The sequence below is a fragment of the Rhinoraja longicauda genome, chromosome 24, assembly GCF_053455715.1.
Source record: "Rhinoraja longicauda isolate Sanriku21f chromosome 24, sRhiLon1.1, whole genome shotgun sequence".
Classification (NCBI taxonomy): domain Eukaryota; kingdom Metazoa; phylum Chordata; class Chondrichthyes; order Rajiformes; family Arhynchobatidae; genus Rhinoraja; species Rhinoraja longicauda.
The window spans coordinates 27,807,780-27,833,839 of NC_135976.1; the positions used below are offsets into that span (position 1 = coordinate 27,807,780).

At 43.9% G+C, this 26,060-nt stretch overlaps 1 protein-coding gene across 2 annotated transcripts in view; it reads left to right on the forward strand.

Moving 5' to 3' along the window:
• ddx20 (DEAD (Asp-Glu-Ala-Asp) box polypeptide 20) overlaps positions 1-25,566 on the forward strand; it is a 41,523-nt gene extending 15,957 nt beyond the window's left edge. For both annotated transcript variants that reach the window (XM_078420883.1, XM_078420882.1), the window contains exons 4-11: positions 595-709; positions 6,354-6,496; positions 9,799-9,937; positions 10,867-10,925; positions 13,142-13,224; positions 19,215-19,320; positions 21,653-21,754; positions 24,154-25,566. In XM_078420883.1, coding sequence (XP_078277009.1) covers positions 595-709; positions 6,354-6,496; positions 9,799-9,937; positions 10,867-10,925; positions 13,142-13,224; positions 19,215-19,320; positions 21,653-21,754; positions 24,154-25,511 — 2,105 coding nt within the window. In that variant the 3' untranslated portion in view covers positions 25,512-25,566. The remainder of the gene's footprint in view (positions 1-594; positions 710-6,353; positions 6,497-9,798; positions 9,938-10,866; positions 10,926-13,141; positions 13,225-19,214; positions 19,321-21,652; positions 21,755-24,153) is intronic.
• The last annotated feature ends 494 nt before the right edge of the window (positions 25,567-26,060 follow it).

A 26,060-nucleotide genomic window follows, 5' to 3' on the forward strand; every position in this document is an offset into this window, starting at 1 on the left:
CACCTCTGACAGTACAACACTTCCAATATTTCATGGGTGGTGTCAGCCTGTGATACTATGCTCTCTGCCAAGCACACATGGTCTTGAAGGTAAGAATTGGACTGGCTGATGCATGGGAAGCATCATTTGAAGTGATATCACAGGCACAATACCGCTTGGTCTGCATGTTTGAATGCTATGGTATTCGAGGGAGTAACGGCAGGAGTGGGTTATTGAGCCCTTTGACATCTATTCATTAAGATTACGGCCTCTGTTTTCACTTCATTTACTTGCAAGTTTAGTTTTAGTTTTAATTTATTATCACGTGGAATTTATTGTGTACAATAAATTACTGGGGTACAGTGGAAAGCTTTAGTTGTGTGCCTCAACTATGTGCAAAATAATGTAATTGACTAAGAGAACATTTACTAGTCTGCTTTTCCAAGGTTAACGATTGAGAAAAGAACTACTGCCTTTGGAAAAGGGGGGTAATGGGTAGTTGGTATTTACAATAAATATTAATGCAAATGGACAAACCTACTTTAGCCCCATTGAAGCACCTTCCAGTTGAGAGTAATCCCCATATTTACTGGTGAATTATTTCCCCTAATCCAGGTCGCATTAAGCAACTGATTGAGATCGGCTTTCTGACTACGGCCAGTATACGGCTTTTTGTACTGGATGAGGCGGATAAGTTGCTGGAAGAGGGCAGCTTCCAGGAACAAATCAAGTGAGTAGGGGATTTAAAAATAATCTTTGTGGGACTTGCTTTTGAAGCTACTGGTTTAATTTTTTTTAAACTTAAAAAAAAAAAATCTAGCTATCATTATGTGGCAGCAGTTGATCTGCATTCTTACAGGTCGTGGAGAACGACTAATCATGCTGAGGTTCTCTGTCTGCTCAGTGGTTTCTTGTCACCTACTGTCCTCCGGGAGATTTTTATTTTTCCTAATTTGGGGCCACATGGCGGCGGAGCGGTAGAGTTGCTGGCTTACAGCGCTTACAGTGCCAGAGACCCGGATTCAATTCTGACTACGGGTGCTGTCTTTATGGAGTTTGTATGTTCTCCCCGTGACCGTGTGAGTTTTCTCTGAGATCTTCAGTTTCCTCCCACACTCCAAAGACATAATTGGCTTGGTATAAATGTAAAAATTGTCCCTAGTGTGTAGGATAGTTTTAATGTGCGGGGATCATTGGTCGGTGCGGACGTGGTGGGCTGAAGGGCCTGTTTCTGAGCTGTATCTCTAAACTAAACTAGTCATAGAGCACAGAGACGGGTTCTTTGGCCCATGCTGTCCAATATCTATCCATGCCAATCCCATTTACCAACACTTGGTCTGTAGCTTTCTATACTTTGGTGATTCAAGTGCACATCGTTGAGAACAATCTTTTCTCTCCGCGTAACCTAGCAAATATTTTTTTGCTGGATTCACTTTTGAAAGCTGCAGTTGGATCTTCAGCAACCAGATCTGAGCCAGTTATGGTGTAAAATTATTTTTCCACCTGCCACGTCCGGGGCTTTTGCCAGTTATCTTAACGCTGTGCCCTCTGAGGGAAAGACTTCTTTCACATGGTTACATTCAATGTTAGAACTGGACAGCTACATTTTCATGGGCTTTGCTTCAGCCATTGTAAGTCTGTAAAAACTGCCACAGAGAAATAATCTTTGCTTCTTTTCTCATGGAATCTAATTCTCTCAAACAAGGTATAGACCCAAGTTAAACTGTATCCCCTCTCTCTGTCTCTCCCCCACTCTAGACGTTGTACTAGTTTTCCTGTTGTCCTGTTGAGTTCCACTGTCTGTATGACTCGTTATCACCTGTCCCACAGCCAACAATGGACCCTTGTGGGCTCCACATTTCCTTGATTATTGGTGCTTTTTGCTTATCTCATTTGTCCTAAGTACTGTCTCTATCTCTCTTTCCCCTTTTCCTTGACTCTCACTCTGAAGAAGGGTCTCGACCCGAAACGCCTATTCATTTTCTCCAGAGATTCGGCCTGATTCGCTGAGATACTCCAGCTTTTTGTCTTTCTCTAAATTAGTGTTACATTGATCAATTGAATGTAAAGAAATGTGGCAGATTTTAATCCAATAAGTCCAGGTTGCTTTCTGGATGAGGGCTGACAAATTATTGGTGCTCGCCTTATTTAAGACACCATGTCTTGTAAATAGATAGAAAATGGCGGAATGGCGGGACTGTCATATGTTGGAAGACTGGAGCGACTAGGTTTGTATACACTGGAATTTAGAAGGATTAGAGGGGATCTTATCGAAACGTATAAGATTATTAAGGGGTTGGACACTATAGAGGCAGGAAACATGTTCCCAATGTTGGGGGAGTCCAGAACAAGGGGCCACAGTTTAAGAATAAGGGGTAGGCCATTTAGAACGGAGATGAGGAAAAACATTTTCAGTCAGAGAGTTGTGAATCTGTGGAATTCTCTGCCTCAGAAGGCAGTGGAGGCCAATTCTCTGAATGTATTCAAGAGAGAGCTAGATAGAGCTCTTAAGGATAGCGGAGTCAGGGGGTATGGGGAGAAGGCAGGAATGGGGTACTGATTGAGAATGATCAGCCATGATCACATTGAATGGCGGTGCTGGCTCGCAGGGCCGAATGGCCTCCTCCTGCACCTATTGTCTATTGTGTAAAATAAGTTATGTACCCAGTGCTCCATTGATTAAAGTTCTCCCGAATATATGGAGCTTGCCACTGTTATCAGCTGTGTTGCCTTGGAACCAAGGAAACTACTTATCTCTTCACACACACACACACACACTTGTTTACACAGGTTGGTGGCTGCTTGATTAGACATGATAAGTGAATGTTTGAACAAAACTGTTTAGCTTTCAACAGTGGAGATCCTCTACAAATGAAGCCCTCTGTCCTGTGCATACATGCTTTGGTTTTCTAAAGAGTGACTACTGTTGATGACATTTCTCAAAGCTTAAAACCTGATTAAGTGGTTATACATAAACTGTCACTGCAGCATTGCTGTGTTTAACTCCTTTTGTCAATCGTCAGATAGGCGAGCATGCATCCCGATGCCGAAGAAGCAATTTGTACAGGTGACAAGTGGTATTCACTGAGTGGATGTGTGAAGTCTGGCCTTTGCCCCAGGCATTCCTGCATGGTGCTTTTGTGATCATCACTGTGTCGCTCCTGGAAACCGCCATGTCAACAAATGTCAGCTGTGTTTCAGAATCGCCAGCCAGCGGCTGACTAAAGGACCGTGCTGATGGAAGTCTGAGAATAACTTACTTTTAGTTTAATTTAGAGATACAGGCCACCAGCGATCCCCGCACATTAACACTCTCCTATACACGCACTAGGGCCAATTTACACTTAATACCAAAGCCAATTAACCTACAAACCTGTACGTCTTTGGAGTGTGGGAGGCAACCGAAGATCTCGGAGAAACCCCACGCGGTCACAGGGAGAATGTACAAACTCCGTACAAACAGCACCCATAGTCTGGATCGAACCCGGGTCTCTGGCGCTGTAAGACAGCAGCTCTACTACTGCGCCACCGTGCTGCCCTTCCCTGAGCGATTGGGTAGAATTGAGTGATTGGTGGGAACAGGTTGGAGACAGGGCAGGGGGATGTCAGGATAAACGTGACAAAAATACCAGTCACCTTTTGGACTTTTCATAATCTAACCTTTCATCTTGTTCGTCGTTGAGGCCATGAAGTATGTTCTTGCACACACCCTTCACCTTGGATTCTAGGTTAACAAGGCCGGCACAAGGCCGGCACTCGTAATGCCTGGAAACTTGTGGTGTTTTCACTGCCCATAAACAAGGCATTTGAAACCAAAGAGAATATGAGCCTCATAGACACAAAGTACTGGAGTAACTCAGCAGGTCAGGCAACATCTCTGGATAAAAAAGGATGGGTGACATTTCGGATCGCAACCCGTCTTCAGCCTGAAGAAGGGTCCTGACCTGAAACATCACCCATCCTTTTACTCCAGAGGTGCTGCCTGACGCGCTGAGTTACTCTAACACTTTGTGTCTATCTTTGGTATGAACCAGCATTTGCAGTTCCTTCTTCAGAATATGTGGCCCGGCTGGAGATTGAGGGTGTTTATTTCTATGACAAAACAGATTGTTACCTAGCCACAAAAATAAGCCTGCATCTGCAATATAAAAGACAACCACTGTCACTCCGGCTGGTAAAGCAAATAAAACTCGTGTCACTTGGAGTAACGTGACTCCCTCGTGGTAACAGTGGCATGGTTTGTGCTTCAACTGTATCTTGCCTGCAGAGACCCTTAGGCATTGGGATAGTGGGATGATATCCCCCAAAATAATTTAAAGCAAAGCTGTACATAAATATAGTAATACAGCACGGAAACAACCCTTCAGCCCAACTTGCGGTGATGCATTTTGGGACGTCTAACAAGGGCAGGATCTGCACCCTGAATGGTAGGCCTCTGGGGAGTGTTGCCGAGCAGAGGGATCTAGGAGTGCAGTTGCATGGTTCCTTGAAGGTCGAGTCGCAGGCTGATAAGGTGGTCAAAAAGGCTTTTGGCACATTGGCCTTCATCAGTCGGAGTATTGGGTATAGAAGTTGGGAGGTGATGTTGCAGTTGTATAAGACGTTGGTGAGACCACATTTAGAATATTGTGTTCAGTTCTGGGCACCATATTATAGGAAAGATATTGTCAAGCTTGCAAGGGCTCAGAAGATTTACGAGGATATTGCCAGGACTAGAAGGACTGAGCTATAGGGAGAGGTTGAGTAGGCTGGATCTCTATTCCTTGGAGCGCAGGAGGATGAGGGGTGATCTTATAGAGTTGTATAAAATCATGAGAGGAATAGATCGGGTAGATGCACCAAGTCTCTTGCCCCGAGTATGGGGAATCGAGGACCAGAGGACATAGGTTAAAGGTGAAGGGGAAAAGATTTAATAGTAATCTGAGGGGTAACGTTTTCACACAAAGGGTGGTGGGTATATGGAACAAGCTGCCAAAGGAGGTAGTTGAGGCTGAGACTATCCCAACATTTACGAAACAGACAAGTACATCGATAGGACGGGTTTGGGAGGGATATGGACCAAACGCAGGCAGGTGGGACTAGTGTAGCTGGGACATGTTGGCCGGTGTGAGCAAGTTGGGCTGAAGGGCCTGTTTCCATATTGTATCACTCTATGACTCATCCATGCCGACCAAGATGCCCCATCTAAGCCAGTCCCATTTGCCCGCATTTGGACCATATCCCACTAAACCTTTCCTATCCATGCACAAGTTCAAGTGTCTTTTAAATAGTAAAACGATCTTAAAACTAATTAATGCACTTGTCTGATTACCTATAAAAACATGTCCTTGAGATATGAATATCCATGCAACTTGGCAGCTGGTATTTCAACTTGAGGTGCACTTTGGTTAGTTTATTTTCACTGTGATATCTCATGATTTAGATTTATGCATCAAAATGCTATTCAATTAAATGATTGTGTACCAATCTCTTGATAACGGGAATATGTACCATGAAATAAAATTTGAACTGCTTCTTGACCACCCATACACACTCCTTCAAAATTACTAATAAAAGTTTATTTTTTAATTTCTCAGTTAAAGTTTTATTTTACTCTAATAACTAAAGCTGCTAGAGTTGCAAAACTTTCTTCCATTAATGTGTAGGAAGGAACTACAGTTGCTGATTTACACCAAAGATAGACACAAAATGCTGGAGTAACTCAGCGGATCAGGAAGCATCTCTGGTAAAAAGGAATAGGTGACATTTCAGGTCGAACGAGTTACATGAGGGATCCCAATTTTGTTCAACTGAATCCTACAGATCCAGCTTTGATTGTAATGTATTCAGTAGAAAACTAACAGGTGTGAAGTTTGGAATCTCAAGCTTAATGCAAGGGAGGATAACATCTCCCTGTTGTTACATTTATTTAAGGCTTTGCCTCTGATTCTCTCCAGCACTGCTTTGAATTCATTTGCCACTGCCGGAATGCAGGGCTTCTGTCCTTCATTTTCTCTAGTTTTAATTCAACTCAACCAGTTTCCTAAATTGTATCTATGCGATCTATTCCTCTCATGATTTTATACACCTCTATAAGATCACCTTGCGTGCTCATTGCTTCTGGGAAGTTGGGCGGAAGTGGACATAGCTTTACCCGACACCTTGCATGATCATTGCTCTTCCTAGAGGTGCCTCTAGTTTCCCTCTCCCCTAACTCAGTCTGAAGGAGGTTCTCGACCCAAAATTGTTGCCTATTCCTCTTCTCCAGAGATGCTGCCTGACCCGCTAAGTTACTCCAGCATTTTGGCATTCTTCTATTAATCCTGGAGGGAGAGGGAAGTCATAACCGAGCAGCAGAACGGTTCTTGAGGATTTTGTTTGCTGTTTCTGTACAGTTGGATTTATTCCTCGCTGCCAACAAACAAGCAAATGCTGGCGTTGTCTGCAACATACCCGGAATCACTGGCTCAGCACTTAATGAGGTACATGAGGGATCCCAGTTTTGTTCGACTGAATTCTACAGATCCAGCTCTGATTGGTGAGTATTCCTTGACGTGTAATGTATTCAGTAGAAAGCTAACAGGTGTGAAGTTTGGAATCTCAAAATTAATACAAGGGAGGATTACTTGTCCCTGTTGTTACAGTTATTTAAGGCATTGCCTCTGATTCTCTCCAGTGCTGCTTTGACTTGCCACTGCTGGAATGCAGGGCTTCTGTCTTTCACTTTCTCTAGTTTTAATTCAACTCAACCCCGTTTCCTAAATTGCAAGTTCATGCCAGTAAACTTTGGCAACAGAATGAAATGAAGCATCGCACTGTTAGTTAAATTATGCTTCTGGGATGTTGGGCGGAAGTGGACAAAGCTTTACCCTACACCTTGCATGCTCATTGCTCTTCCTAGTGTTAATTCTTGGGGGGGGTTTATAAAAATGGTCCCCGGAATGATTGGGATCATTGATGAGCGTATGAAGGCACTGGGTCTGTACTTGCTGGAGTTTAGAAGGACGAGGGGGGGCCTTATTAAAACTTACTGAATAGTGAAAGGCCTTGTATGGAATGAATGTGGAGAGGATGTGACCACCGGAGGTCATAGCCTCAGGATAAAAGGATGTACCTTAAGAAAGAAGATGAGAAGCAATTTCTTTAGTCAGATGGTAGTGAATCTGTGGAATTCATTGCCACAAAAGGCTGTGGGGGACGTCAATGGATATTTTTAAGGCGGCGATTGACAGATTCTTGATTAGTACGGGTATCAGGTGTAATGGGGTTGAGAGGGAAAGATAAATCAGCCATGATTGAATGGCGGAGTAGGCCTGATGGGCTGAATGACCCAATTCTGCTCCTAAAACCTATGAACTTATGGATGCACATTGTTAGGCAGCAGAAATCATTACCCATCTGAAATGTTCATCTTCTCATGCTAACCTTTGGGCCTATTTCACCAAATCAGTTGATCTGTGTTTTAACTCCCATTTATCTGGTTTGGTTTTCTTGTTACTGTGAATGGAGAGCTGTCCCATACCTGAAGCAATGATGTGCAAACCAGATTTAAGTCCAAACCAGATTATGATTGCGTGCTTGAAGGCCCCTACACGGATCCTTTGTGATTGAGGGATGGGGTGGTGAATTTTAATTGCCATGCCTGGAATTGCTAATACTTGTCTGCTTCAATATAATCACTGAGTCAGCAGAAAATAAACCTTTTCATAAGAATTGGAATTTATTTATTACATTCTCACTTTGCTAAAGTGACATTTTGTTCCATAACAAATTATTTTGTACGTGTGGTCAATGCTTCAACTTTGGTAGACAGAGCAGGCTTACCACAAAAGGAATGCAAGGTTAATTCCCATTTTTGTTTCCCTCGTGATGGAATGTAGGCAGTGATATGGAACACACTCCCACCTCTGCTCTGATTAATGCCATGGGATTGTTAACGGCAACTTCAGCAGATAAGGAGGACATGTCTTTAATGTCTCCTTTATGGAAGTGATGGGAAACATTTACATTTACATTTTCCATTTTTGTAAGTGTTGGCCTTTCCCTCTTGTGTCTTGTCGTCTACTTTGGATAAGTTTTCTGAAAGCTGTACATGAGAGTAAAGGGTGAAAAACCCTTCAGTTTTTATGAAGGGGAAGAAGGAAACAAGATGGAGAAAGATAAGAGCATTTTCCTTAACAGCCCTCACTTGAGATGGGTAATGATTAAATTTGTGAGTCATGCGGTTTTTGGATTTTCCAGTTGTATGACAAGATCCTATAGATTCCTTAGCTCTTATCTGTTTGGTGTTGGTTTATTATTGTCGTGCATATCATGATATAATGAAAAGCTTTGGGTGCTTTATAATCCAATCATACAATACATGAGTACGATCAAGTCATACACAGGTACAGCAAAACACAGAACAAGAATGCAGAATGTAGTGTTGCAGCATTAGATCATGACATTTACAGAGAAAAAGTGCAGGGAATAGTGGGGAAGAAGCCGACCCTGAATCTGTTAATACGTGCCTTCAAGCTTTTATAACTTCTGGCCAATGACCAGGGTGAAAAAGGGCCATGACTATGTTAGCTGCTTTGAGGCAATGTGAAACGCAGATAGATTTGATAGTGGGGAGACCATTTGATGTCTCGACGTTCCAGGGATAAGTGTACAGCCAGCGAGATGGCATCTGCCATGGACCTGTTGTGATGTTTGACAGACTGCAGTGAATCAATACTATCTGGGTGGCTTGAGTTAATGTGCATCTTGGCCAAATTTCTCAAAGTACTCATGATGGTGGATGTAAGAATCGCTGGACGGTAGTTGTTGTGGCATGGTACCTTGCTTTTCCTTGGTACTGAGGTGGGAGTGGTCGTCTTCAAAGGTTCTTTTATTGTCACATGTACCAAAGGTACAGTGAAATATATATATTTTTTTGCATATTGATCAGTGCTATTATTGCTGTACATAAAGACAATCCCTGTTCAAGTACCCCATACATGGAAACTGCCCACTGGGTCCATATTGTAATAGTTGCCAGATTTTGGCATCCCAGCTGCTTACACAGTCCAAGCTGCTTACAGTCGTAAGGCCTTCAGGTCTTAAAGCAGGTTGGACTCCCAGAATGGAGTGGGGAGAGGTTACAGATCTTTTGACTTGATTGCCTTTTTCCTATCATCCTGGTGACAATATACATGGTTCACCACAGCTGTCAATAGTTAATTCACCAAACTGCTATATTGGAGTTTAGATACTGGGTGGCAGGGTATTTGCCAAAGGCTGCACGCTGTAAGATACCAAAACCTGAAATATTGATTCATCATTTCTTTCTGCAAGTGCTAATGAGCTGACACCAAGGATTCCCTGTTGTGTTTTTGTTTAATTAAATTCTATTAATTGTATTATTCCAGTCACAGAGGTTAAGAGTGATACCTACATTTGACATGGTGTTAGAGCAGTAACTTTAAACATCTGGTAGTTCTTTTGTATTTCAATCTGTCACAGAGCAGCGTATTGGTTGAAAATTACTTCCGTACTGATTTATTTTTGTATTGTTCCTAGCTGAACTTACGACTTTTTCATTCTCTTACTGTTTAGCCCGTCTAGGGTTGGTTTTTGACTGAATAAAGCATTTGTAGCTCCATAACTCTAGGGTTAGTGCTTCAAAATAAATCTAAACAGAGCAGATTGAGACAACAAATTGAGTATAATTACTGCAGTCCATTGCTTAGGATTCAAGCCTGTTTATTCAGTCAAACTTTATTTTCATGTAGTATTTTGTTAATGTCCTTGATGTTATAACTTGTATGGGACCACACTGAAGCAAGGCAATATTTTGTTAATATTTCTATACCACAGGGCTGAAGCAGTTTTATAAGGTTGTAAATTTCTACCCACTTCCACACAAGATATTTGAGGAGAAAGTGCAACATTTACTGGAACTGTTCAGCAAAATCCCCTTCAATCAGGCCCTGGTCTTTTCAAATCTCCACAGTAGGTAAGTGGATATGTTGACTCTTCCTCTGTGTGTGTTACGATCATGGCATATTCACAGGTGGCCTTTCTCATGTTATATGTCCTTACTCTCTGAGCCCTGTGAATTAATCCTATTCCCCGATACTACTGCAATATTTCATTATCTAGGTATTGCAGGTGCAGCACCCTTGGTTCCAGAGCCTGTCTGGATTATTTGTTTTGTAGGACTAACAGAGGTCATGGCCTGGAAGTGGAGTACAGAGGTACCGCAACGGTCAGCCTCGGCCATCGCGGAGCCGAGATTACGGTCCGCAAAGCTGGCCTCGGAAGCTGGCTGTGGGAATGGATTGGCTGGCTCAGCCCGGGCCGGAGTTCCAGACCACTGGCTGCAGGGGGCAAACTCGATCCACCGATCAGTGCGGAAGTCCCGATGAGGTTGAGATCGGCCGCCTTACCCGGCCTAGGCACCACATTTTTGGGGGGACTTCCGGGGATGGTTTCACCTGTGCCCTCGTGATTTTGTCTCAATTAAGGGAGGCACCAGACCATTGGTTGCTGGAAAATCTATGGTGGCCTTGTATATTAACCTCTTTTGAAAGCTAGTGCTTCTGTAAATGAAGAGGATTTTATGGGAGCTATATTTGAAAGGGAACATCCGTGACTTTTACGGGTCTGTTCATGTTGCACAATATTTACCAACAAAGTCATGTCATTACAATTCAAAATCATATTCCACCCTGGTGCCTTTAAGGCATTCTTCTCTGTGTTAATAAAGATTTTATTTTTGATGTAATTGACAGTGTTCCTTTGGTTTTCATTGTTCTTTTTAAAGTAAAGTTGTACTCTTTGTTTGATCAGCTTTTCAACAACTTGTGTGCTTTTGTTCAGAAATTACTGAGATATTTTTTTTCCAATGTTACTAAGTATTTTTTGGCTTTTGTGTTGGAATAGAGCTCAACGTCTTGCAGACATTCTCACCTCAAGAGGACTTCCTGCTGTCTGTATTTCAGGTGGGTGATCTGGTAATGATGTACACCAATCAGCCAAAACATTATGACCACTGACAGGTGAAGTGAATAAGTTTGGTTATCTTGTTACAATGGCACTTGTCAAGGGGTGGGATATATTAGGCAGTAAGTGAACAGTCAGTTCTTGAAGTTGATGTGTTGGATGCAGGAGAAATGGGCAGGCGTAAAGACCTGAACGACTTTGACAAGGGCCAAATTGTTATGGCCATACGACTGGGTCAGAGCAGCTCTGAAACGGCAAGGCTTGTGGGGTGCTCCCAGTCAGCAGTGGTGAGTACCTATCGACAGTGGTCGGAGGAGGGACAAACCACAAAACCGGCGACAGGGTGTTGGGTGCCCAAGGCTCATCGATGCGTGAGGGCAATGAAGGCTATCCCATCTGGGAAGATGAGGGAGTGATGCTCTGGGCAATGTCCTGCTGAGAAACCCTGGGTCTGGCCATTCATGTGGATGTTAATTTGACACCTACCTGCACATTGTTGCAGACCAGGTACACCCCTTCATGGCAATGATATACCCTGATGGCAGTGACCTCTTTCAGCAGGATAATGCACCCTGCCACACTGCACACATTGTTCGGGAATGGTTTGAGGAACATGATGAAGTGTTCACGGTGTTGCCCTGACCTCCAATTTCTCCAGATCTCAATCCGATTGAGCATCTGTGGGATGGGCTGGATCGACAAGTCCGATCCACGGCGGCTCCACCTCGCTACTTACAGGACCCGAAGGATCTGCTGCTAATGTTTTGGTGCCAGATACCACAGAACACCTTCAGGGGTCTTGTAGAGTCCATGCCTCGGCAGGTCAGCGCTGTTTTGGCGGCACACAGAGGACCAACAGCATATTAGGCAGGTGGTCATAATGTTTTGGCTGATTGGTGTATAATTGATTGTTCTCAAGTTCAAGTCAAGAGTGCTTTATTGTCATATATGTCCAAGATAGAACAATGAAATTCTTACTTGCGACAGGACACCAGAATATGTAAACTGGTAACAATATAGTAAAATAAACGAGAAAATATATACAAAGACACACATACATATGCACACGCAAACGCAAAAAACAATAATGGTGCAAAATAACAAAACTAATGCCCCCGAGTCCAAGTAATTCAGAGCTTATTTGGAGGTTGTCGTGTTTAATAGCCTGATGGTTGCAGGGAAGAGGCTGTTCCTGAACCTGGATGTTAGTCTGCACCACCTTCCCGATGGCAGAGGTGGAATGAGTGTGTGGCCAGGGTGGTGTGGGTCTCTGATGATTTGGTGATTTTCAAATGAGACGAGTCAAAATCCAAAGCCACCTGATTATTTTCCTCTTGAAGTTGCTGACATTTTGGAGTTTTCCAGTTCTGTGGAAATATACTTTCATTTTGCATGAAGGCAGGATGAGAGTTTGTTAGAGCCATCATGATCCGATCGAGAAAATCATAGCTCAAATCAGATTGGGTCCTTCCCCAGTGCCCATATATTTTTCAGCAGGGAGTTAACAGGGCAGTATCCAGTATGGGATATTCATCATTGATTACACAAACCAACCTTCCATTGACTCAATTTATGCCTCGTGCTGCCTCGGCAAGGCCAGCAACATAATCAAGGACGACTCGCACCCTGGCCGTTCACTTTTCCCTCTCCCATCAGGCAAAAGGTGTAGAAGTGTGAAAACACACACCTCCAGATTCAGGGACTGTTTCTTCCCAGCTGTTACCAGGCAAATGAATCATCCTTCCACAACTAGAGAGCATTCTTGAACTACTATCTACCTCATTGGTGACCCTCGGGCTATCTTTGATTGGACTTTACTGGCTTTACCTTGCACTGAGCGTTATTCCCTTATCATGTATCTATACACTGTAAATGGCTCGATTGTAATCATGTATTATCCTTCTGCTGACTAGTTAGCACGCATCAAAAGCTTTTCACTGTACCTCGGTACACATGACAATAAACTTATCTAAAGATATTGAAGCGAGATGTAAGCCTCTGTGCTGTCCACGTTGTTAATTCTTTGCATGGGTGAGTGGGACTATCAAATTTGAGTCTATCTGTTTCACACTCAGATATTTATTGGGAAGACTTAATGAGAGCACAATTTAATTGTAATGCTGTTAAACATATTGATCCGGACTACTGCTTCTACTAACAACTCCTAATGTGTTTCCATCTGCATTCATCTGTGTTTCATTTTGCTTTCATTCAGGCAGCATGAACCAGAACCAGCGGCTTGAGGCCATGTCGAAACTAAAACAGTTCAAATGTCGGGTTCTCATCTCCACTGACTTGGTGAGTTTTATGGATTAATCTCGAAGCTAAGATTGTAAAGCAGGGAGTGCCCTGCTACCAATGACTGAATCTTCCCGAAGTACTGTCCCAAGTATGGGGACAATGCAGAAGGGGGTTGAGAGGGAAAGATAAATCAGCCATGACTGAATGGCGGAGTAGACTTGATGAGCCGAATGGCTTAATTCTGGTCCTATAATTTATGACCTAACCTCATTAAAAAGGATTTAGATTAATTTAGCAGATTAAGCTGCGAGCGGTGTACCTGTGGCCTGCTTGGTAGATTGCTTTTTACACTTTGTTACGATCCCAAGGCAATGGGGAGTTGGGTTGTACGGGAGTGTTTGAACCGAGCGAACAAGTTACGTTTCTTTATGAAAATGGAGCACAAATACAAAGAAAAAACGAGTGCCAATTTCTCACGAGTAAAGTTGTGATTAAGATTAAACCTGCTTGTCTTTGTTTTTGTGCAAATACATATTCTGACTCAGCTGTTCACTTGCATCCCATTGTCACTCTTTACACTTTCCTCTTTGGGTGTCAATTGATCGAGACTGAAGATGGGTCTCGACTCGAAACGTCACCCATTCCTTCTCTCCAGAGATGCTGCCTGTCCCGCTGAGTTACTCCAGCTTTTTGTGTCTAAAATTTGTAAGCATAGTACTCTAAACATTATAATAAACGAGTTTGTGTTCGGCTGTGGGGCACTGGCTCAGCGGCTCCCCCTGCAGGCCACGGTGTTCTGGGAGCTTGAAACTAACACTAATGGTTAGGACTGCAGATAGACATATTTCGCTTGAGCAGCTTACGGCGCAGTGGTATGAATATTGATTTCTTTAACTTCAAATAACCCCAGCATTCCCTCTCACCATTACTCCCCCACCCAAGTTGCATCAGCTTCTTGTTTTCACCAAACAGCTAACAATGGCCTGTTTCCTTTATCATCGTTACTTTTTTGCATATCTTTCATTCATTGTTCTATATCTCTTGTTTCCCTTTCCCATGTCTTTCAGTCTGAAGAAGGGTCTCGACCCGAAATGTCACCCATTCCTTCTCTCCAGTTATGCTGCCTGTCCCGCTGAGTTACTCCAGTTTTGTGTGTCTATCTACAGTTTAAACTAGCATCTGCAGTTCCTTCTGACATTAATGGTTCAGAACCTGCCAGTGTTTGGGCCCAAGACTGAGGTTTACTTTGAATGTGAATTTAGCATTTGGACTCAGTGGGTCAAACTGCAGTTAAGCTGTAGAGTGCAAGCCGGCTTTTGTCATTGGGCACTGGTTAGACAGCTCATGGACATCCTCTAGTGGTGGCTAGTGGTTACTTTATTTATTGCACTCAAATGTCATGGTATTCCGTGAAGCACTCTCTGATTTCCTTTGGTTGAACCGGGTTGTGGATGTGGGGAGTACGGTATTTAAAAGAGGTGCTCCAAGCAGAATCAATTTTTGATATTTTGGGTACAGCCGGCTTCATAAGGTTTTGACGGTTCTGACCTGAAATGTGCTTATCCATGTCCTCCAGCGATGCTGCCTGACCCGCTGAGCTACTCCAGCAGTTTGTGTTTTACTTAAGTAAAGTTGTCCATTTTCAGAATATTGACCTGGGCTTACATTCTCCCTACATTCCTGGATGCATTTTGTTATCAAAATGACCACTAGTGCACCACAGCAGCAGTGTATCTTATCCAAAAACAAGCACTGCAGTGACTTCTTCAGGACTCTGATGCCACCCTAGTGAGGGAAGGCGATCAACCTGAAGTCGTTGTGCACGTGGGCACGAATGACGTCGGGCGGAAGAGGAAGGAGGTGCTACAGCGGGAGTTTAGAGAGTTGGGAAAAGCACTGAGAAGTAGGACGTCGAAGGTAGTTATCTCTGGACTGCTACCGGTACCTCGTGCTGGTGAGGCCAGGAACAGAGAGATAGAGGGTATGAATTTATGGCTGAGGGGCTGGTGTAGAGAGCAGGGATTTAGATTTCTGGACCACTGGGATCTCTTCTGGGCTAGGGGTGACTTGTACAAAAGGGACGGGTTGCATCTTAACAGCAGGGGGACAAACATTCTGGCAGGCAGGTTTGCTAGTGTGACACCTGTGGCTTTAAACTAAGTAGTGGGGGGGAGGGGTTAACAAATTGTGAATATGAAGATGAGGTAAAAGGGAATACAGGAGATATTGCAAAAGACTCTCGGAAGAATGGGAACAGAAGTTCTAGAGCGGAAAAGAAATTAAGGGCAGGGCCAATTGTGAACGATGTGAGAGGGGAGGTAAATACAGAAGTTAAAGTGTTGTACTTAAATGCGCGTAGTATAAAAAATAAAGTGGATGAGCTTGAGGCTCAGTTAGTCATGGGCAAGTATGATGTTGTAGGGATCACTGAGACATGGCTACAAGAGGACCAGGGCTGGGAACTGAATATTCAGGGGTACACAACGTATAGAAAAGACAGACAGGTGGGCAGAGGGGGTGGGGTTGCTCTGATGGTAAGGAATGATATTCATTCCCTTGCAAGGGGTGACATAGAATCAGGAGATGTTGAATCAGTATGGATAGAAATGAGAAATTGTAAGGGTAAAAAGACCCTAATGGGAGTTATCTATAGGCCCCCAAACAGTAGCCTCGACATGGGGTGCAAGTTGAATCAGGAGATAAAATTGGCGTGTCAAAAATGTAATGCTACGGTGGTTATGGGAGATTTCAACATGCAGGTAGACTGGGAAAATCAGGTTGGAAATGGACCCCAGGAAAGAGAGTTTGTAGAGTGCCTTCGAGATGGATTCTTAGAACAGCTTGTACTGGAGCCTACCAGGGAGAAGGCAATTCTGGATTTAGTGTTGTGTAATGATCCTGATCTGATAAGGGGACTAGAGGTTAAAGAGCCATTAGGAGGCAGTGATCACAACATGATAAGTTTTACTCTGCAAATGGAAAGGCAGAAGGGAAAATCGGAAGTGTCGGTATTACAGTATAGCAAAGGGGATTACAGAGGCATGAGGCGGGAGCTGGCCAAAATTGATTGGAAGGAGGCCCTAGCAGGGAAGACGGTAGAACAGCAATGGCAGGTATTCCTGGGAATAATGCAGAGGTTGCAGGATCAATTTATTCCAAAGAGGTGGAAAGACTCTAAGGGGAGTAAGAGACACCTGTGGCTGACAAGGGAAGTCAGGGACAGCATAAAAATTAAGGAGAGGAAGTATAACATAGCAAAGAAGAGTGGGAAGACAGAGGATTGGGACTCTTTTAAAGAGCAACAAAAGTTAACTAAAAAGGCAATACGGGGAGAAAAGATGAGGTACGAGGGTAAACTAGCCAATAATATAAAGGAGGATAGCAAAAGTTTTTTTAGGTACGTGAAGAGGAAAAAAATAGTCAAGGCAAATGTGGGTCCCTTGAAGACAGAAGCAGGGGAATTTATTATGGGGAACAAAGAAATGGCAGACGAGTTAAACCGTTACTTTGGATCTGTCTTCACTGAGGAAGATACACACAATCTCCCAAATGTTCTAGGGGCCGGAGAACCTAGGGTGATGGAGGAACTGAAGGAAATCCACATTAGGCAGGAAATGGTTTTGGGTAGACTGATGGGACTGAAGGCTGATAAATCCCCAGGGCCTGATGGTCTGCATCCCAGAGTACTTAAGGAGGTGGCTCTAGAAATAGTGGAAGCATTGGAGATCATTTTTCAATGTTCTATAGATTCAGGATCAGTTCCTGTGGATTGGAGGATAGCAAATGTTATCCCACTTTTTAAGAAAGGAGGGAGAGAGAAAACGGGTAATTATAGACCAGTTAGTCTGACATCAGTGGTGGGGAAGATGCTGGAGTCAATTATAAAAGACAAAATTGCTGAGCATTTGGATAGCAGTAACGGGATCATTCCGAGTCAGCATGGATTTACGAAGGGGAAATCATGCTTGACAAATCTACTGGAATTTTTTGAGGATGTAACTAGGAAAATTGACAAGGGAGAGTCAGTGGATGTGGTGTACCTCGACTTTCAGAAAGCCTTCGACAAGGTCCCACATAGGAGATTAGTGGGCAAAATTAGGGCACATGGTATTGGGGGTAGGGTACTGACATGGATAGAAAATTGGTTGACAGACAGAAAGCAAAGAGTGGGGATAAATGGGTCCCTTTCGGAATGGCAGGCAGTGACCAGTGGGGTACCGCAAGGTTCGGTGCTGGGACCCCAGCTATTTACGATATACATTAATGACTTAGACGAAGGGATTAAAAGTACCATTAGCAAATTTGCAGATGATACTAAGTTGGGGGGTAGTGTGAATTGTGAGGAAGATGCAATAAGGCTGCAGGGTGACTTGGACAGGTTGTGTGAGTGGGCGGATACATGGCAGATGCAGTTTAATGTAGATAAGTGTGAGGTTATTCACTTTGGAAGTAAGAATAGAAAGGCAGATTATTATCTGAATGGTGTCAAGTTAGGAGGAGGGGGAGTTCAACGAGATCTGGGTGTCCTAGTGCATCAGTCAATGAAAGGAAGCATGCAGGTTCAGCAGGCAGTGAAGAAAGCCAATGGAATGTTGGCCTTCGTAACAAGAGGAGTTGAGTATAGGAGCAAAGAGGTCCTTCTACAGTTGTACCGGGCCCTGGTGAGACCGCACCTGGAGTACTGTGTGCAGTTTTGGTCTCCAAATTTGAGGAAGGATGTTCTTGCTATGGAGGGCGTGCAGCGTAGGTTCACTAGGTTAATTCCCGGAATGGCGGGACTGTCGTATGTTGAAAGGCTGGAGCGATTGGGCTTGTATACACTGGAATTTAGAAGGATGAGGGGGGATCTTATTGAAACATATAAGATAATTAGGGGATTGGACACATTAGAGGCAGATAACATGTTCCCAATGTTGGGGGAGTCCAGAACAAGGGGCCACAGTTTGAGAATAAGGGGTAGGCCATTTAGAACGGAGATGAGGAAGAACTTTTTCAGTCAGAGGGTGGTGAAGGTGTGGAATTCTCTGCCTCGGAAGGCAGTGGAGGCCAGTTCGTTGGATGCTTTCAAGAGAGAGCTGGATAGAGCTCTTAAGGATAGCGGAGTAAGGGGGTATGGGGAGAAGGCAGGAACGGGGTACTGATTGAGAGTGATCAGCCATGATCGCATTGAATGGCGGTGCTGGCTCGAAGGGCTGAATGGCCTACTCCTGCACCTATTGTCTATTGTCTATTGTCACCCATTGGCAACCTTCAAGATCATTGGCAGCTGTAATGTGAACAGTACCACCTGCAAGTCTGAAGAAGGGTCTCGACCTGAAACGCCACCCATTCCTTCTCTCCAGAGATGCTGCCTAACCCACTGAGTTACTCCAGCATTTTTTGATACCTTCGATTTGTAGCAGCATCTGCAGTTATTTTCCTATACAACCTGCAAGATGCCCATCGTTATTGCTTGGATGTGTGTTCACAATGTTGTTGAGTCAGAATCTGGGAAGTTCTTACCCAATAGTACTCCTTGAACTGAGTATCTTTACGTTATGGGCTCCAGAGGTTTATGCGTAGAAGAAACAAAAACATGAATCTGCTCCACCATTCAGTAGAATCGTGCAAGATATCAAAGTTCACACTCCCACTTGCACTGAGTATTTTCACGTCATGGACTCAGTAGGTTTATGTGCCGAAGAAACAATAACAAGAATCTACTCCACTACCTGAATCTACTCCACCATTCAGCAGAGTTGCGGCAGACTTCAAAGTTCACTCTCCCACTTGATCCTGATGTTCTTGGATTTTCTTCATGATCCATCAATCTGCCTTTAAAATATTCAGCGACTGAAAAATAGCACTTTTCCAGAAGATGGCAGCTTTGTGAAGGCAGTTTGGTATAGATGATAAAGACTGGTCTTTCTGGAAATGCTCTTAACACATGAATGAATGCTGAATGTCTTGCTGAGTATTGTTCATCAATTTTCTAGCACCAAGTAGATTTTGCTTCCATGTTTATATTTTGTTCCTACATAAAGATTTTGTTAATGTGGCTTTTTCAGACCTCCCGAGGAATTGATGCAGAAAAAGTGAATTTAGTTGTTAACCTTGATATTCCTCAAGACTGGGAGACGTATATGCATCGCATTGGAAGAGCTGGCCGTTTTGGTATGAATTACTTTACATTTACAACACACAAACTGACTATTTGCCCAGTTGGCTCACGCTCTTGTTTTAATGCAAAAAGGGGGAACTGTTTCTCTGCTTTGCCACCAACGTCTGCTTTCCTATCTCTCTCTCTCTCTCTCACACATATTGAAGATGTGTTGTGACTCTGAAAATGCAAAAAGGGGATTCACAAAAACTGTAAAATGCAACTCTGGGTCATCTTGGGTTAGAGGTTATGGGGAGAATGGGGTTAGGAGGGAGAGATAAATCAGCCATGATTGAATTGCGGAATAGACTTGATGGGCCGAATGGCTTAATTCTACTGCGATTCCTTATGATCATCAGAGATGAGTTAAGGGAAATTCTTGACTTGTCACAAATGACGTTACATAGTCACCAAGGTTAAAAAAAAAAGAGATGTATGCATTATGGATGACTCTTACACTCGTTTATATTCAACGGAATTGTCTCCCTGCCTGGTGTGTGTGGAATCGGGCGAGCAAGAAAACAAAAGTGAAAATATTTTCACTAAGGTTTTCTTTTGGGGAGGTGAAAAGGCCGATTAGTGCACAACACCTTCAAAGACCCGAGTTCAATCCTGGCTCTGAATGCATTGCAATTGATGGAATTTAGCGCTTTTTCCCTGTGCTCATAAAGTTTACTGTAGCCTGCTCCAGGTTTCTCTCACATCTCAATGCAGGCAGATGAATTGGCTACAGTCAGCTACCCCTTAGTGTAGGTATGTGGCAAATGAATCAGAGCTTGATAGGCATGGAATAGAGTAAGTTGCGGGGTTGCAGAGAAATCAAGAAGGGGAGGTGGGGGGAGCACTGATGGGATTGCTTTACTGGAAGCTGGCATGGACTAGATAGGCCGAGCTGTCCTAATAAGTGAAGACTGCTGACTTGGAGGTAGGCTGAGAGGTGACATTTTGTGATATTGCAATGGCAGCTTGCTAAAAAATCCCAGGTGGATGGTTTATTGGTTTTCTGATATTTACAAAACAGTAACCCCAGTAGGAAAACTGACGCAAATCCCTAAATTGAAGCCTCTATTTTTCGCTAATTTTCTACACATGGAGCTTTTGTTGTTTTACCATAAATGCTTATTAGATTTAATAATGTGCAGATGGTAACTTTCAGTGCATGTCAGGTATGTTAATCGTGCCTTTGTAAAAGTACTCGGTACTGTGTAAAAAAATATACAAAATCATTCTGATAAGGGCCTATAATCTTTATATCCAAACCAAACTCAACGCATTGCCAGGTCTTTATGGACTTGAGTCAAGTAGAGTGGCACAGTGGCATAATAATGCATTACATTTATATAGCGCTTTTCATACACTCAAGGTAGAGTTGCTATCTTACAGCGCCAGAGACCTAGGTTCGATCCTGACTAAGGGGGGCTGGCTGTACGGAGTTTGTACGTTCTCCCAGTGACCTGTGTGGGTTTTCTTTGGGATCTCCGGTTTCCTCCCACATTCCAAAGACGTACAGGTTTGTAGGTTAATTGGTTTGGAATAATTGTAAATTGTCCCTAGTGTGTGTAGGATAGTGTTGGTGTGTGGGGAACATTGGTCAGGCAGACTCGATGGGCCGACAAGGGCCTGTTTCCACACTATCTAAACATTATTTTTTTTAAGTAGCCATGCTCTGCTGGCGAGTACATGGTGGGGAATATGCGCAGTGGGCATTGAGCTTAATTGTGAAGTCTTTCCATTAGAATGACATTGTACTTCACATTAAATCATGTATTATTCTAATCCGTTCCTTTAGAAAAATGGAAGCAATGGCAAAGTGGCACAGCAAAGTGGAGCTGCTGCCTAACAGGTGCAATAGACCCAGGTTTGATCTTGACTTTCGGTGCTGTCTGTGTGGAGTTTGCACAGTCACAAGAGAGGACATGCAAACTCGGCTCAGGCAGCCCCCAAGGTCAAGATCAAACCTGGGTCTCTGGTGCTGTGAGGCAGCAGCTCCACCAGCTGGGCCACTATGCACATCTTTGGGGTATACATCCTTTGGATGTAGGAGGAAACTGGAGTAATCCTCTGGGTGCTCTGGTTCCACCCCCCCAACCTTCCAAAGATGTGACAGTTTGTAGATTAATTGGCCTCTAAATTGACCCCAGGCAGCGTGCAGGGAGTGGGTGGGGAAAGTGGGGTAACACAAAGCTCGTATGAACGGATGGTTGATGTGGACTCGGCTGTTTCCATGTTGTAACTAACCTAAACTAAAATTTGTTGAATTTGCTTTTTTTTAAATTAAATTGGTGTAATCAGTGCTTTGAATGGAGGAGAAACCTTCAGCAATTTAATTGTTTGCTATTCTTTCAGGCACTCAGGGTATAGCTGTGACGTACAGTTGCCGTGGTGAAGAGGAGAATGAATTGGGATTGATTGCACAGCGTTGTAATCTTCATCTTCTACCCCTTCCTGGTAGGTGGAAGCTCAATTATGACGCCCGTATAATCTGTTAAATTATTTTTGGCTATACCCGGCTTGTAATGTGCCTGCTTCGCCTTAATATTAACAGTCAGGTATTTTCGATTAGCATCTGATCAAAGTTGCATGAAATAAAATATTGTACATCACATATTAATATTCTAGACACAATCCTTTATATTGATAAACTGCATGTGGTCATCTTAACCTTTTGAATGACAATGTTTTATTCTACAATTCTACATTTTAAGGCTAAACAGTATTGATATAAAACACAGTAAACCCTCATTATAATGGACAATAGACAATCGGTGCAGGAGGAGGCCATTAGGCCCTTCGAGCCAGCACCGCCATTCAATGTGATCATGGCTGATCATGTGATCATGGCTGATCATTCTCAATCAGTACCCCGTTCCTGCCTTCTCCCCATACCCCCTGACTCCGCTATCCTTAAGAGCTCTATCTAGCTCTCTCTTGAATGCATTCAGAGAATTGGCCTCCACTGCCTTCTGAGGCAGAGAATTCCACAGATTCACAACTCTAACTGAAAATGTTTTTCCTCATCTCAGTTCTAAATGGCCTACCCCTTATTCTTAAACTGTGGCCCCTTGTTCTAGACTCCCCCAACATTGGGAACATGTTTCCTGCCTCTAACGTGTCCAACCCCTTAATAATCTTATACATTTCGTTAAGATCTCCTCTCATCCTTCTAAATTCCAGTGTATACAAGCCTAGCCGCTCCAGTCTTTCAACATATGACAGTCCCGCCATTCCTGGAATTAACCTAGTAAACCTACGCTGCACACCCTCAATAGCAAGAATATCCTTCCTCAAATTTGGAGACCAAAACTGCACACAGTACTCCAGGTGCGGTCTCACTAGGGCCCTGTACAACTACAGAAGGACAATGGGGGTGGGGAATGATGTCTGTTATTACCGATTGTACGTGAAAATCAGGTAAAGGGTTTTCTCCCCATTGACATCACTGCCCGAGCACCGGGTAAGAATCCTGGAGCCCAGTCACTGAGAGCCCAATGGGACCTCCCTCACCACACGAAGCGCAGTGGGCCGAGGAGGCCTCCCGGCATCACCAGTGTAGCCGGGGAAACGGCAACAACCACCGCCCCAGCTGCTGATTCCCACGTTCAGTGATTGAGAACAAAATGGGAGGTTTGGGGCGTTGGTGTGGCAGGGTGAGGACCCCCTGTCCCGCTCTCAGTGAGACTCCCTCGACAAGCCAGCCGCCCGCCCACGGTGAAAGGACATCAAGCTTAAACGTTAACTCCGTTTCTTCTTCCAAAAACCATTCCTAACCTGCCGAGTGTACAGAGTTATTTTTAAACAGCTAAAAATGTATTTTTGTATGCTGCAAGCTAAAAATACTAAAGGCTGTTTATTACATTATTTATTAAGAGTTTTGTGTCGACCGAAGCAATTGTTATCAATTTCAGTGTCATCCGTGGTGTAACTTACAGCCTGTGTTCTTGCAGGCAGTGGTGTCTGATTACTGCATTAACTATAACCAAAATCCATTATAAAGGGGTCTGTACAGGTGTCGGAGGTTATGGGGAGAAGGCAGGAGAATGGGGTTAGGAGGGCGAGATAGATCAGCCATCATTGAATGGCAGAGTGGACTTGATGGGCCGAATGGCCTAATTCTACTATTCCTTATGACCTTATGTAATAAAGGGTAGACAGTACAACAGAAATAAAGTGGCTCTACTTGCCATACATTTAGTGCCAAATCTGAGAATGTTGCTGCAATGACCTTGTATAAATATAAATAAACAAAACATTTATTTTCACAAAAAGACTGACACAAAAAGCTGGAGTAACACAGAGGGTCAGGCAGCAACTCTGGAGAAAAGGAAAAGGTGACGTTTTGGGTCGAGACCCTCTTTCTCCAGAGATGGACTTGATATCCTCTATAAAACACCTTGTTCAAATAAGAAACTGTAACGAATAAGAACTGTTGGACTAAATATTAAATTCAACTGGTATTAGTGCATCATTAGATATGTATCAGTTATTCATTAATGTGGCTCCCCGTGATTGAATTGGGATAATAAACTGAAATGCTATGACTTGTGTAAGTAGAGGTTTGATTCCCATGTTAACTCATTTCCACCAGTTCCTGGGTTGAAGATATCAACCATGTTGCTGATTTTCATAGAGTGCTAGTCATACAGCGTGGAAATGGCCCCTTCGGCCCGACTTGCCCATGTCGGCCAACTTGCCCCATCTACACTAGTCTATGATTTTCAGTAGAACTTTTCCTTTTGGCATATCTGTGGACTGTGCAATGCATAGGATTCCATTACAATCTGCTTGCCATCAAACGGCTTCAAGAATTAATAGCATTGAAAAACTTTAATCATTTTTTGTTTGCACAGATCCGATTCCGTCTGGATTACTGGAAGAGCCAGTTGACTGGGACATGAAGCAAGAGGCTGAGGATCCGTCCCTTGCAGCTCCCACACCACCTCTTGAAGCTGAATCTTTAGCCACTGCAAAGCAGCAGTCCACAGACTCCGAGCTATTATCCCTCTCCAGAATTGAACCTGCTGGAAAGAAGTTCGCAAATAGAAAGGTTCAGAAATCGAGGAAGATGCCAACTGCAAAAGAAGATCAGGCTCTACTCGGGGGAGATGCTGGAAGGACAGCGGAGGTCAGTGGTGGCTACATACCTGACAGGGACATCAAAATGAAAGTGCAGTCAAATCTCTCCGGCGCTCTGTCCCTTGAGGGGCTTCAGCCAATAACTATGGAGCCCGCCATCACACTTCAAGAGAAGAAGGCTTTGCAGGAAGCCCTTCCGAAAATCTCACCATTGACATTGTTTAAGAAAAGGCTGAAACGTGAGAAGAGGTTGCTGAATTTCTTGGAAATCGTGAAGGATTACGAGAGCTTTCTCACGGAACGGAACGAGAAGCCGGTGGAAATAGTCAGGCAGTGGAAGGGTTTCTTGAAGGAGAAGTCACCGGATGAAAGCGAAGATGCGGAGACCGCGGAGCTGGTGTATGTGGAGCAGATGAGCAGGGAGGAAAACAGCAAACTATTTTTGAGCAAAAGTGATATGGTACGTTTGCATACCTCTCAAAAACGCACGGAACCACCTGGGTCTGACAGCCAAGACCTGAGTGATTCTGATTCCAGTACTAGCTCATCAACAGGAAGCAGGACCAGCAGTAGAGAATCGTCCACGGAGGCCGAGATGCCGGTGATTGTACAAGTCTCTAAAGAAGACCTACTGATGCAAGACCAGAGCCCAGTGACATTGAACACTCTCCACCCCAACCAGAAGAGCTTTCCAACTATCCAATCTCTTGGCGGGCAAGGTGGGCTTCCAGGTAGTGCCCATTCTGATTATTTTTCCAATACATCTTCCACGAGGCCACTTGAAAGTGACAAAGGGTTAGGGCACAAAAGCCCCTCCGTGAGAGGCAGGTCTCCTCAGTGTGATGTGAAAAGATTGAAAGGCGATCCTAAGTTTGGGTCAACTAGGACAGGCAAAGTGCCTAGTGTCATGGAGACGAATGCCAAGGATGCATCATTCCCTCACAGTGAAAGTACACACTTACCCACTGACCCTGAAAATACAGGTGATTACTGGAAGTCTTATTATCATGCCTGGCGGAGTTACTATGCGACCATTGGCTACCCTTACTATGGAAGCTCGGAGAGAAATTCAGATTGGTTGAAAGCTTACCAGATGAACTCTGTGTATCTTAAGGAGCTGTTCAAACCATAAATATCCTGCTTGGTTTGCAAAACGTTTGTACTAAAGCTATGTTGCCACAATAAAGGTTATGTCATTGTATGAACGTTGACGTCTCTAATTTGAGTAACTCCGGTATTCCCTCCCTTTCCCCCTCCCCCACCCTAGTCTTCCTACCAGTTCCACTGTTCGCATCCTTGTATCCCCCTAGTTAGCGCACCTTCCCAACCAGCAATGGGCCATTATGGACTCCACCCGTCCTGAAGTCATCTGTTACCGGCCTTGATTTGTTCTGGCCTTTTCTTGCCTCCAGTCCCCTTCCCCAATACCTTTCAGTCTGAAGAATGGTTCCAACCCGAAACGTCACCTATTCCTTTACTCCAGAGATGCTGCCTGACCCGCTGAGTTACTCCAGCATTTTGCGTCCATCAAGTCATACAGTGTGCAAAGAGGCCCTTCGGCCCAACGTGCCCACACCGACCAACCGACACTAGTCCGACTTGCCTGCGTTTGGCCCATATCCAGTTAAACCTGTCCTATCCATGTACTTGTCTAATTGCTTCTTAAACATTGCAATAGTCG